Here is a 14,846-nt window from a genome sequence, read left to right on the forward strand (position 1 = left end):
GCCGTTATATTCGCTACATTTCCCAGCTTAATTTCCCTCGCCCCAAAAAAGAAGAAAGTCGGCGAATCTAATCTAACAATTTTCACCATTAAAATTATTTCATTTTTGTTCCGAGAAGTATTCTTTCGTCTGTCAGCTTTAATTAATCATCAAGATTCTTACCTTAATTGTTTTTTTTGCAACTATGAAAAGTTGAGTTATTATTATTTTAGGGGCTTTCGGCATTGGCATGACAAATGCTGGATTTACGCATTGATGAGCACTTTGTCATTAGAGTTTTTAATTATCGGGCAACACCAGAAACTTTTGGGCGAAAGGTCACAGGCACCTGTGCAGTGAACTCTGACATCATCGCCTGTAAGAAGGCTCCGTACCGCTTGGTTGGCCAGGTTATTGACTCTCGCCCTCCACCTCCACCTCCCTTTCCCACCCGCAGTTACAGCTGAGACCCATCATAATTATGTGAAGTCGGCTTCTTCCGCAACCGCAGAATCTTTAGACGTCTCTTGTCCGCGAGCCCATAAATAAAGCCGATCCCGGCTCATTTTTAACGATCTGCATATTTTGGCAACATAATTAACGGTGAAAAGAATGTGAAAAGTAGCGAATCGTAACACGAAAGCCAGAAACAAAAAAGCGAATAAAAGAAAAAAAAGAAACACGCGACTGAAGAAAGGCGGAAGAAAGAAGCAGAAGGTTTCTACGCGCCTCGAGCGGATCGCCGTCTCTCAGTTCGAAATCTCCCGTCCATCCCATCGGTGCCTCAAGCAAATCTTCTGGCCAAAAGCCCAAGTGAAACCGCCGATAATGCAAAAGGGGAAGTGCCAAAAAAAGCGAGTTAAGTGAGAGCAAATCTAAAAGAAAGCATCATCATATCAGCTATTGCCGCTGGGGTCGCAAACTAATCGGGCCCAATGATCGCGATTAGCGATAACACGCGTGGTCAGCGATTAGTGCGCCTGCAAATAGCATTTCTCCTGATCGGTTTTTGGGATATTGCTAAGGGTCTGACAGTCGACAATCAATTAGTATCCGCACGAAATGGTAAGTGGAATGGTAGAAGCTGATATCATCATTAAACATTATGGTTATGTTAGTTATGATTGCAATACACAGAAAACATTTGTTATACCCTTGCAGAGGGTATTTCAGTCAAAAGTTTGTAACGCAGTGAAGGAGACATTTCTGACCCTATAAAGTATACATATATATTCTTGACCAGCATCACCAGGAGAGTCGATATAGCCATGTCCGACTGTCCGTCCGTCTGTCCGTTTCTACACAAATTAGTCCCTCAGTTTTAAAGCTATCTGCTTAAAACTTTCCCAAATGTTGTCTTTCTATTGCAGGTAGTATATAAGTCGGAACGTGCCGGATCAGCCGACTATATCCTATAGCTGCCATATAACTAAACGATCGGAAAGGCCATAACTTTGGTGTTTTTTCAAGTTAGGAAGTTGGGATTTATGAGTATTAAGAATGCATCATATGAATAATTTTGGAGAATATAATTTACAGAATATTCTGCAAGGGTATATCAACTTTGGCTCAGTCCGAAGATAGCTTTCCTTTCTTGTTAATTTCTTTTTTTTTGGTCTTTGGGATTTGGTAGTATTTAAATATTATGGAATTACGGTTATAATTAAAATAAACGATGGCAAAATGCAGAGCAAAGTGGACAGAGCTTCATTGTTTTTAGTAAGAAAGGCATAGAAATCGAAAATTAGTCGATTTGTAATAACTTCAAGGATATATAAACTACGGCTTGCCGAAGTTTGCTTCCTTTCTTGTTTTATAATAATTTTAAAGATAGGTAAATATAGTTTCCTTGAGTTCTATAACTAATACCTAATTATATATACTTTGATGAAGATAATATTTTTATTATCAAATGCAAAAACAGGAAGACCAAGTATATGCACAATAACAAACAGTGTTTCTTATCTAAGTAAATATTTAAATTGGAAAATAAAAATGATTAAACAAACAGTTTTCCCATCATTCACAATTACTTCAGCATTCAAAATACAGTTACCATGTTAATAAATACCATTTAATATACAATTGGTCGTAAAATCAGCTTAATGTCATTTTGAAAACTGGCTTTTTATGAGAATTATGCGAATGGGAAAATGGCTACAATATGTTTCTTAACGGAGTGATTAAAGATACTAGTTTTTGTGTTGTGAACCCATTTTGGTTTTGAAACCCAGCTGTGCAGAAAAAAGTAAGAGATTAAAGGTGTACTAAATTTAATATAGAATGGTAGACAATATGAAATTACTGCGGGTTGTTCTTAACATATAACAACTTATTTATAAACCTAATAGGTAGTAGCATAATTAAAGCTCTAGTAGAATTTTGTTTATTAATCATAACGACTTACATTACTAACGAAATATTTAACTATTCTAAATGAGATAATTTCTTGGAAAACATTATGACATTATCCATAGGCTGGGGGATAATCCATCAAGCATGTCAGAGCACAGACACCGCAGACCAATGTGTTTTGTCTATGGTTTGACCTTTTTGAATTATTCATGCACTGACAAAAATTCTATGGGTCACCCAACTGCGTCCCGCGAGCACGCAAAGTTAATAAAATTCAAATTCAAATCCAAATGGAGAACAAAGCCAGCCAACAATCGAAAACAGACAATTGCAGAGTCAATAAAACTAACCTACCGTAGAGTGGACGAAGTGGAGCACCAGCGGTGGCCTTGAAAGTGCAAGTGGGGTGACGCAATTGTTTAAAACGAGGGGGGCGGGGGGTATTACTCAACTGCCAGATGAACCTTTTGTAATTTGGATCTTACATCTACCATCTTGCATCGACAGACTGCTTCGAGCGGATTGCACTGGAGGCGATGCTGCCATTTGAGAAGACCTTCCGCACCGAAGACACCAACTCGCTGAAGATGTGCAAGGAGAAGTGTCTGCAGGCGGGCGAGAAGTGTCAGGCCATCTCGTTCGGGTGAGTCGTCTTCCACCTGTCACCCCTTGATTGCCCAATTTCCACCTTAGGTATATGTGTGTTTTCTTTTATATTTTTCGGATTTTTGCAGTGTTCATCGACGCGGAAACGGCACTTGTCAGTTGTCATCGGAGCAGTACGGATCGGGGGGCGGCGGGCGGCCGGGGGGCGTGATTTTCGATCCCGACTTTGATCTGTACACGCGCAAAACTAACTGCTTCGACTTGAGCGACAACTCGATTGCCCCCGGTCCACTGCCCGTGCCCGGTCCGAGTCCCATCTCGCCCGGTCCGACGCCACTGGATCTGCCGAACAGGCCTTTGGATGTGGGCAATACGCCTGTGCTGGTGGTGAACCCCACGCCCCACACAGGAGGTGGGGGACCCCCTCCTCCGCTGGGACCCCCCTCCCTGCCGCCACCTGGCGTGGGCGACCGGCTGTACTTCTCGCACGACCTGTATCCGCTCTACAAGTACCCCACGCTGTACGAGAGCAACTATCCGTCGCCCAACGAGGAGGCCTACATTCCCGGCGGTTATGCAGCCAATGCCCCCGAAGTGGATGAGCGATATCGACCGCACTACGGACCCATCGAACCAGCAGAGGACGAGGGCATCCGGCCCACCCCCCACAGCCCGCCGAGACCTATCTTTGGGTTGGGTTACGGAAACGGGTACAGCTACGGGTCCCCGGAGAGGTATACACCGCCGACGGTGAGGCCATCGAGTGGATCTTCGGAGGAGCGACCCAGCTATGCGGCTAGGCCACCGCGTCCGACTGCCGATCGTCCCGACTATCCGCCCATGTCGCCACGCCCCACAGCCGATCGTCCGGAGTATCCACCCCGCCCCTACGACAGTTCCACACCGCCTTCTTATGGACCACGACCGAGTCCCAGCTTTGATCCCCATCGCGAACCACGGCCGGACTACACCAATCGACCCGACCCACCGGCAATGTCGCCACACGATGGCTACGGGATGAATGGACCATCGGCACGTCCACCCCCTCCCTACGAAGGTCCACATCCACCACCGCGGGATGAGTACGTCCGAAGGAACGGCAGTGCCATGCGACCCGGAGACGGATACGGAGGATACGACGATGACAAGACCATTGCCACCTACTTCAATCCCGATGACTTCATGCAAGGGAACAGTAAGTGTATATTAAGGTGGTGGTTGTGTAGGAAGACATAACTATATATATATACTATAGAATATATGTAGTAATGACTATCACTTACATTTATATAAAAAAGATAAGGATATTACTATATAAAAGTCCGAATATGTTTGGTATCCAGTACAAAACAAGAGAGAACGCTATAGTCGGGTGCCCCGACTATCAGATACCCGTTACTCAGGTAATGGGAGTGCGAGGGAGATGGAGATAGAAACTTTGATCACGCATAACTTTTTAACAAATGGTCCGATTTGAAAAATTTCTTCTACATTTCGATAGGTATTGATAAACACAATAAAACTGCATTTTTACTTTTCCGAAATATTTAAATTTTTAAAATCGTCTATAAGCGATTGTGGGCGTTTAAGGGGGCGTGGCACCTTTTTGAAACACACTTGCGCTGCGTAGGAACTCCTAGAATCTGCATGCAAAATGCCAATCTTCCAGCTTTTATAGTTTCCGAGATCTCAGCGTTCATACGGACAGACAGACGGACAGACGGACATGGCTATATCGACTCGGCTAGTGACCCTGATCAAGAATATATATACTTTATAGGGTCGGAAACGCTTCCTTCTAGCTGTTACATACTTTTGCACGAATACAATATACCCTTTTACTCTACGAGTAACGGGTATAAATACTGGTGCCCATCGCTATTTCGTCAGATAATGAAGCAACATCTTTTGATTTTCTGAGCAATTTTCAAAATTAATATAATATCACATATGTATTTATATATATATATATAATATAGATAATTATTCGAAACTCTTGTTTCTTTGTATATATACTATAAGTTTAACAGTAATTGCTTTGTCATTAACATTTTTCAACTTTGCATCAAATATCAAATACGTATGCATTTTTTTTTAATTTTTAATTTATAAGTGTCAGAACATTTGAAGAATTCAAAGCTTACAAATACAGACACATTTGATATCCTCTCCATTTGTGCTTTATATGTTTTTAAAGAGAGTATTCTCATAGCCAATATTATTAACATTATAAATATAATATTCGTTTTATTCGGGATAGGCCGAAGGATATACAAATCAAAACAAATAAGAAGAAAAATATTGTATTCTATTTATATATTTTTTTTCAGAACGACCCATGCCCGGCGATCGAGATCGTGACCGACTGGGATATCCCATGGATGAACTGAAGGGTGAGTAGACCTATGGTGTTCCTTGCCCTGGTCCCTTCAACTAATTCATGGATTCGCGACGACCCGAAGCTAACCCCATAACCCTAAAGACATGCAATTGTGCCTATAACCATATAAACAGACGATGACACGGGTCACTTGAGAGTTGCAACAACAAAACAACAACTAAAATTTAGAATTAACATGGCGCACAACTAAAACTCATTAGCTTTCGGGGTCCATGCCGACCGACTGGTCAAGTGACAGATGGCAGTCGCCCGATTGACCCACATTTTCCGGCTTTTATTTGCGTAACAAAACTAAACCCATTAGCCTGGCATAATGCTCATCGGATCTGGGGTCTGGGGGTGAGTGGGCGGTTGCAGTAAACATCGGCATTATTCACAATCGCATAATATACACAACGGAGCAAAAAGCTCCACGAACTAACCCACCCACAAAACGGTATAATAAATAATGCTGTGGCCAAAGTTTTGATAAATGGCAAGCGAACTTAAATGGGAATGCAAAAATTGGGGTCACCCACATGGAGTATTTAGCTGCTTTGGTTCTTGTATATAATTTTGCTAGGAAATTATTCCTAAAAATTAAATTTTTTAGTGAAGATCATTGGAAAGTAAAAATAAATCATCTTTAAAGGAATGTTTTACCATTAAGAGTAGTGTTTGAGAACTCTAAGACTATTAATTTTTTTCAAAACGATTTTCAAAACTTTTTGAGGTGCGACTTAGATTCTTATTGCTTGACGGACGAAGTTCAAGCTAGGAAAGTTCAAAGCTATATTGAAATAAAAATATGTTATATTTTATATACCATTCAAATTGGCCTCAAGACTTAAATCTCTTCAGACTGATTACCTCATTTCTGCAAAGATAATCCCTTCAAAACTAATTCCACCAGATTCTGTTCCGGTCTCTTCAGTTAATATGATCTCATTGCTTTACAGAAGAAATTGACTTGTCAAGTGCAGAAGATTTATGACAATTCTGAAACTACCAAGGCAGATCATCAGAGAACAATTTGTGTTTTGATTTTGACGCCACTTCCTTTCGGGTTTCCCAAGTGTGACGGAGTGGAGTACATGAACCCAGCGGGTGGCGGTGACATAAGCCTACCATATGCTATATTCGTATGCCAAGTGCCAAGAGAAGCCAAGTTCAAATGCCAAACTTGATGACGCTGGCGCAATTAATTGTGTTTCTGAGGTGGCGTGTTCGCTAGTTAGTTAGCTTGCTTTTATTTGGCGTGGGACAGATCGTAATTTACACTTGGAGATTGGGCTACAGTTCGCTGGGAGGCGGAAGCGATCTTCGCTATATGTATCTCCAGTTTTTGGCGGTTCTATGGCGTTGTGCAAGATCGGAATAGAACAGAACGGAGTAGAACTGCACTCAGCATGCACACTCCTCTGGCAGCCATTGTATGCAAATGGGAACCCCAAGTCGGCGCACAAAAACCACCCACATTTGCGGTTCGAGTTTGTAGCACCACCACGGTGGTGCACCGCCTGACAGCAGTGACATTGATTCAGAAACGGAAATGCACTCAAGTCGGCTGCTTTGGGTGGTTGAGGGGGCGATATGATCGATGGACTCATATCTGTGGTCAGGCTTGATTGGGAAACACAGTAAAACCCTGAGAAATTGAGCATAAGTCAGAAATATCTTGGCAAGCACAAAAGACTTAGGCAAAGAACTTGGAAGTGCATGGTGAGATATTCCTTTTGAAAGTAATACTTTTTGGGGGCTAGAAAGGATTTCTTTACATTTCTATGCTGTTATGTTCCTTAGTTTGTTATTTGGGACTGCATTATAAAAACTATAAGATATAATTTTTATTCCATAGATAGTAAACCATTTTCTAAAGATATTCAGTAAGGTTTTCCAGTTTTGACAGAACAAATGATAATTTATTTTTCTTTAGCTACACTTCCTTTCCAATTTTGTAGTATAAAATGTAATAATATAAACAAATATTTATGAATATCAGAATATTAGTTACAATATGTATGAGATACTTCTTTAAATCAATTTTAAAAGTAGTTAAAGTGTTAGTTACTGTGTTATTTTATTATAGCAAACTATATTTACAAATGCCAGCAAAGAGTATGTTTAAAAAAAAAAACTTACTCCGTGTTTAATAGCCTCGACGCCAAAAGTCTAAAAAATAGTCCATCCTTGAGCCGAAAACAAAATTATAGTTGGCCATAAATCCACTTAGCTCACCTATGATATATTCAGAACGGCTATGATCAGCCGGCTAACTGTTTGGGCTTAGGTTTTCCTAGTACCTCATTAAGTTCGCTCTTATTGAAACGAAATAATAAGCACCATATCAAGATGCGGCATCCTTGAGCGAGGTCTGTTAACGGTTGGCTGCCCCCATCAGCATCGCATCTCGCAGCGATCTGTACCCTCGTATTTTCATCTGAATCATCGGCGAAGATAGGCATCTTCCACCGAAAAAAAGCTCATTATACCGGAGATCCAAGGCTTCTGGGCAAACGAAGTGCTCTCCGCGTCGGTCGGAAAAAAGAATCCACTGAAAGCGGGGGTTTTCTGATTTTCAGAGCGCCAGAGCGAAAAGCTTAGATGGTTCAGAAGCGTAGAAGCGAAAAGCTCGAAAATCGCGCGCGATTTTCTAACGCCGTATAAAACCGCAAGCTTGACCACAGCCGCTGTTCATTCGCGATTAGAATCGCCAGCGCCGCGCGTCGGAAAATCTGTCCGGAAATCGTGTTCGCGTCTCCGTGTCCTGTGTGCGAGCGGGATGGCCAGCTAAGGCCCATTGTTTCGAGCGCTTGACATTGCACAGAAATTAATTAGCCCAGAACGCTAATTTAGCCATTACGTAATCACATAATCACACCAAAATCACCGCTTTGGTATACCAAACTCCCCAAAAATGGGCAGCATTTGTGGGCTTTTGTCGCTGCTTCTGCTCTTGAATCGCGTCTACGACGGCGGATCGAAGTTCGTTAGTCCTACGCGACACACCGATCTCAGCAGCACCATTATCATAGTCGAGGATGCCAAAGGTAAGGGGCCAAGCGCTTGTAGGTCATTCCACTTGGGCCAGCTCTCGACCGAATTTCGGAGTGCGTATTAAAGTAATTTGCATAATTTCCATCGTTCTGCGTGAAAAACACGTTGTCTTTGCTGGCAATTTTCCCGGAGATAATCTTCGCTGAAGTACACGGCACCCAACATGACTCGAACATAATTTACTCAAAACGGCAACGGATGTGCCGCAAAAACACAACAGCGAAAACAATTCGACCCGTAGTAGAAACAGAAACCAGCTTGGACATAAATGCACTCGCCAAAAAAGATTTTCCTTGTTCTAGTCAAACAATTTTACAATTAAAATCCTCAATGGAAAGTAAGAAAGCGAAATTGCTGTTGCCTCTCAAGTAATATTCACAGACATAGTCTCAGATAAGCTACGGTTTTTAACAAATCTTGTATATTTCTTAGGTTGATTTCCCTCACTTTTATTTCAATTACCCTATTTAATGGTAGCTTAATTTTTTGATACAATGTTTATTTAATTAGAAAAGAAAGAGTAAAAACAAAAAGAAGAATGCAAATGCTGTCCGCGATTATTTTTGGTAATTGATATTAATTTAATTTAAAACGAAGGATGATAACTTTTATATCACTTGACTCACAATTCGTTTTTCTGCTCATTCACAAAATACTATGTTATTGAGATATTAGGTAGCTGCCATCTTCTCGCCCTTTTTTTTTGAAAGTGCAGACACCCATGAAGCAACCCAGCCCCGATCTTGGGTTCTCGCTTCACTGACTCCAAACGTTGAATGGTTGATCTTTTTTCCTCTTTTTTGAGTTGCCCACAATTGCGTAAGGCGTAGGGCATCTGCAACTGGCACTGCAACACCCACTTGGTCTCCTTTTCCAGCCTGCTTCCGACGAGTCCTGGCCGGAAAGCGGATTGCCCCCCACTTCGTGCGCCGCTCCATATCCTGCGAGCGGGTGGAGGAGTGCATGCGGGAGTGCGGACGGGAGCGGCGCTTCATGTGCGAGGGCTTCAACTACCGGCTGGATCCTTCGGGCCATGGACAGGGCGATTGCGAGCTGGTCGAGATGCCGCTGGCCCAGATGGACCTGTACTCCAGTCCAGATCGGCGGGATACCAATCTGCTGAGGCACCCGGACTACGACTACTACGAGAGGGACCGCAATGCGCCGAGCAGCTGTCGTCGCAGTGCTTGTCAGGATTGCTCCAAGGGTCCTGTGAGCAGCCAGCCCGTTTACTTCAAGCCCAGTGGCGGCGGTGGCGGTGGGTATGGAGATCGCGATGGAGATCGGGATCGGGATCGGGACAGGGATCACTACCGCCCGCCGAGCAGCACCGCCGTGGATCACTATCGCGGTCCCTCGGGTCCTCCAAGCAGCTCCTACGAACACCGACCTCCCTTCTCCTCGGATTTCCATGGCTCGCACAGCTCATCCTCCTCCTCTCAATCCTCCTATGAGTTCTCCTCGCACGGCTCAGGTTCGAGTTCGGGTTCCAGTTCAGGATACTTTGGCCACACCCCGCCCAGCAGTTATGGCGGAGATCATGCCTACGTGGACCGCCACGATCCGCCACATTATCGGCCCGGAAGACCGGATCGCTGGGAAACCCTGCCAAGTAGTTCCGGCTACGATAGCTCCGCGTACAGACCGCCACGGCCGGAAACGGATCGGATCGACAAGTACCGCCCACCTTATCGTCCCGGTTCGGATTACTCGCCCTACAGACCACCAAGTCGTCCGTCGCACAACTACCTCGATCGCGATGGAGCAGGTCCTCCGGGACCCCCAGGCTCCTACAAGAAGCCCAACAAATTCGTACCCTATCTGATTGGTGGCGAGGACAACTGGGGGCACTACGGAGGTAGTTACGGCGGAAGCAGCAAGCACTCCTCCTCATCCTCCTCATCCTACTGGGGTCTGTCTGAGTCGCAGCGACGCAAGGATCAGCAGGACTTCAACTACTTCCAGCTGGGGACACCTCACCGCGAGTCCAACTCGGTGCTCAGTTATCCGGGCTCTGGCTACGAGGAGGATTACCCCAGGAGGCGCAACGATTACCGGCAGCAGTGGACACGGCGCCCGGGACAAGATGGTGAGTATCCAAAAAAAAGATAATATAAACATATAATTTACACCTATCACAATCGAATCTTTGAAAACGATAATCTAATATACTTAATAATATCTAATTAAAATCTAATTTGAGGTGTAATAATTCCGACTTTAAAATAGTAAATAGTAAAACGTTTAATATAAATCAAAATACAAGGAGATGGTTCAAAAGACAATATTTCAGTTTTCACGTTTCAAAATGAGGAATAATTTTTTTATATTTTGCTTTTTTTTCTCTTTAAGATATTTTATATTTTAACATTTTATGGCTTAAAACTATACATAAAAGAAGAAATTAATTTTGGTGTTTGTACATTCATCATCAAGACTCAAACGTGTCCTTAATTATAGTGGCCTGAGCAGCTCTGTCAATCTGTGGTATTTCAAGTAAAGGAGATTTAAATATTTATCAGTAACCGTGTGTTGAACAAAGCAAAAAGCTTAAAAACCAATTAAAAATTAAACAATTGCTTGTTGGAAATTCAATACAAACTTTATAACATTGACAAAAGTCCACATGCCTACTCTAAGTAACGGTTAAGCTATTTTTGCATTTTATTCAATTAACCATTTTGCATTTTATTGAATTAACAATTTTTAACGAGCTATTTACTAATCATTATAACATAGAATGCTCGGCCAAGACCAGCGAAGGATTCCGGCTGCACAAGACGGCCGTGAAGCACGCCTACAACGTGCCCACCTTGACGGAGTGCGAGCGCCTGTGCTCTGACCAGCGGCCCAGCTTCATCTGCCACACGTACAGCTACCGGTACAACCAGGCGGGCAGGGACAACTGCATGCTGTGCGACCGGCCCATCAACATGCTCGACTACTACGTGGACATCGAGCCGGATCGGGACTACGACATCTACTCCATGGCGGACGACATGGACGTATGCCGGCAGCCACCGCCGCGACGTCACGATACCGACCGTCCTAGCACCGCCCTCTCGGATCCGAGAAATGCACGTAAGTCTGGTATTATGTTAAAACACAATTAGAAGAAATAATTATATAGTTGTTATTTACTTTCCAACATAACAGAGAAATTAATCTTTTAAAAAAAGGTTTCTTTACTTAACATTTTTATACCCTCGCAGAGGGTATATGTCTTGATCAGCAGTACTAGGCGAGTCGGTTTAGCCATGTCCGTCTGTCCGTCCGTCTGTCCGTCCGTCTGTCCGTCTTCTTAAAACGATCAGTCTTAAAACGATTTGGATAAAACTTTGCAAAATGTTGTTTATATATTAGTCAGAATGGGTTGGATCGACCTATTGTATCAAATAGCTCTTATAGGAACAACCGGGAAAGAAAGTTAAATAAAATGTTAACTTCTTTGTTTATCCATATGCACCGAGATTTTTCAGTTATAATTTATTGTTAAATCGATCTAGCTTTATTGCTATTAACCATCGATATCGAAATATAGAATATTTAATTTTTTTTAACAGCTGCAGGGGTATATAATCTTTGGCATGCGGAAGTTTGCTTCCGTTCTTGTTTTTTTATTTACTTGAAACTATAATTAATAAATATGGTGAGGAATATTGTAGGAATATTTTTATGAAAAGGTTAAGATCATTTTTATTAGCTGCTTTATTGTTTATTTTAGTTTATATAGTTCTGATACAATTATTTAATTTTATTTAAAAATTTTGGTTAAGATTTTACTGAATGTCTCTTACTATGATTGTGATGACTTACACCAAACTAATTTATATTAGCTAAAACAAAATTCCCAACCTCACCTTTTCCAGAGTGCTTCTTCCGAGCAATTGATGCCACGCGTTTTTTTAAGTCGATTGTGCGCGACTCCCTGACCGTGCGATCAGTGGGCGAATGCGAGATGGAGTGCATCCGCTCCACGAAGTTCACCTGCCGGGCCTTTGCCTTCCGATATGGCCAGCAGCGGCATGCCGGAGTCATCGACAACTGCCAGCTGAGTGACTGGCCGGTGAGGGACATGGACAAGGAGCGCCATCTCATCCTGGACGCGGCCTTCGATATCTTCGAGCGAGCGAGCTATGGCCACGGGTGCGAGATCCAGCCGATCGTGGATGAGAAGCACAAGAAACGTAGGTTTTTAGGTCTCTCTACCTCGTTTAGGAGTAATCCTAATCCCTACTCCCCTTTAGTCTGCTATTTGGGTTACGGATCGCCGGCGAGACTGCTTCCTCCCGCCATCAAGAAGGTGATTTCCGTGCCCTCGGAGATGGCCTGCAAGAAGGAGTGCATCCGTTTCCGGGAGACGACTCCTTTCAAGTGCTTCGCTTTCAGTTATGGGTGAGTTATGGCAACTCCCTAGCCCAATAAACAAGATATAACAAAACTCCCTTTCTTTATTCAAGCTCCCATGCCAGCTCCTTTAACTGTGAATTATCTGACCTGGATCAGACCGAGCTAAAGCAGGATGTGCACTATGCCCACACCAAGGACCGCGACTTCTGGCTCTTCGCCTGGAATCCCTTCGACTGGACCTGCCGGGACAAGGTCAACACCATCGGCGGATCGCGGGTCAACAACGACCGGCGCATGGACATCTTCCGGGAACCGGGTAAACTCAACCTACTAACCTGTTGCACCTCGATCCAAGTGTAAATAACCGGTTCCTGTTGCTCTAACCGGGCAGCGGATCAGCAATAGTTGTGTATTACTAGCATTAGAGTTTGTGTAAATTAGTTTGTAGCGGAGAATGTTGTGTAAATAACGTTTACTAGCATGTACAGTGGCCCCCTCCCACCATAACCGAAAGACGAATCCCCCAAAAAGCTACTAACCGACCGTTTGCATGCCACCGTTTCGTTTTCCAATTCGATTTCGATACTGAATCGGATACCGAAATCCACCCCCAAAACCGTGCTCTTGACCCCACTAAACCCGCTTCTTGTCCGGTAAAGGCGACGTGGCCTGGCGCCACTACACCGTGTCCGGCAAACCCTGCCGCCGGAGCAGTCCCTGCGCGAAGAACCTGATCACCGGCTTCTACTCCTGCGAGACGGATGCCTCCGAGGTCGGCTCCTGGGACTACTGCTGCAAGGCGGACCACCCCTGCGGCTACAGCAAGGGCTTCGATTATCCCTGGTAAGTGGAAAGAAACACAAATCACAAATCACATATTGCATCTATACATTTTTTTTCTAATTAAAAACATTCAACCTTTTAATTCCATTCTATTAATCATTTAACATTAAAATTGGAATTAGATTTTTAAAATTAGAGTTATTCAATCAACTCAAGAGCTTTGACCCAAGTCTATTTATTTTAGACTTAAAGTATTTTTTTGGTTTTTTTCTTTAACAATCTCAAATTTTTGGAAATATTTAAAATCTTACAATTTTTAAAAGCTCTTATAACCAGAAAAATTACAGAAATGATAGAGCCCTAATAAGTATATATAAATATTAAACAAAAACACATTATTTAAACTGTTTTAATTCTGAAATGTGGGGCAATTTCTAACAATCCCCTATGTAGATTATATTTTTTTATGTAAACCAAAAGTAACCATCAAGATATATATTATACCAATAAAGCCACTTAAAACACCATACCATTTTTCATCTCTCTCAATTTCCCAGGTGTTTTGTGGGAGACGAGTCGGACCAGTGGCGCAAGTGCAGCGATCGGTACTTCCCCGGCAAAAACGGCACCCAGGCGACGCACTCCCATCTGGGACTGCCCAGTGGCAAGGAGAAACAGAAGCATCCACATCCGCACCACTTGCAACCGGCCACGGCGGCCAGCAGTGAGTACAGCCAGCATCCTCCGCGACCCGGCGGACTGCAGAGCCTCAGCGACTTCGCCGCCGCCCGTCTGTGGCCCGTGACCTACCTGTACAGTGAGGGCCCGCCCAACGCCACCGAGTTCAGCAACTTTGTCGACTGCAACAAGGAGTCGTGCTAGTGGAGCGCTAATCTATGCTAGCTTTAGTTGGTTAAGAGATACTTGTACAATAGATTCCCCCCGAAACCCGAAACCCGCAACCTAAAACCCCGACTTCCAGACAGATCTACTCGGACCACGTGGACGTTGTCGTTGTGATCATCATTGAGATTGGATACCATTGTCGTCAGAACCAAGTGAAACCAATTAACTTATTAACTTAACTCCCCTGAATGTTGAATGCAACCTTAATGACAGCTTGCGTGCAGGCATTCTTTCTATGTATAAGCTGAATTGTATGTATTATTAATAAAATTAGTTTTTACGCAGAAAAAATCCCGGCTGACTCATGTTTTCCTTATATCAAATATAATTAGACAAACAAAACGCTTCAACTTGCAAGCCATAAATCAACTTGGTAACTGATAAGTTGTAAAGAAAGCAACAAATAACGGAATTTTAATGAATTCTAATC

General features: G+C 43.2%; 1 protein-coding gene across 2 annotated transcripts; it reads left to right on the forward strand.

The window, feature by feature from the left end:
* The first annotated feature begins 478 nt into the window (after nt 1-478).
* Nucleotides 479-14,629, forward strand: LOC108052292. Of its 2 annotated transcripts, XM_044461751.1 has the most exons (11): nt 479-1,044; nt 2,842-2,977; nt 3,069-4,135; nt 5,271-5,333; nt 9,255-10,466; nt 11,117-11,458; nt 12,247-12,564; nt 12,625-12,772; nt 12,838-13,043; nt 13,387-13,570; nt 14,068-14,629. In XM_044461751.1, exons 1-11 carry the CDS (start codon nt 915-917, stop codon nt 14,390-14,392), a joined length of 4,131 nt encoding a protein of 1,376 aa, XP_044317686.1. In that variant the 5' UTR covers nt 479-914; the 3' UTR covers nt 14,393-14,629. The 2 variants fall into 2 exon arrangements, with proteins under 2 accessions (XP_044317686.1, XP_044317687.1); XM_044461752.1 differs by lacking the exons at nt 479-1,044; nt 2,842-2,977; nt 3,069-4,135; nt 5,271-5,333 and adding an exon at nt 8,144-8,370.
* The last annotated feature ends 217 nt before the right edge of the window (nt 14,630-14,846 follow it).

This window comes from Drosophila rhopaloa, unplaced genomic scaffold, assembly GCF_018152115.1.
Source record: "Drosophila rhopaloa isolate 14029-0021.01 unplaced genomic scaffold, ASM1815211v1 contig_69, whole genome shotgun sequence".
In the NCBI taxonomy this organism is placed as follows: Eukaryota; Metazoa; Arthropoda; class Insecta; order Diptera; family Drosophilidae; genus Drosophila; species Drosophila rhopaloa.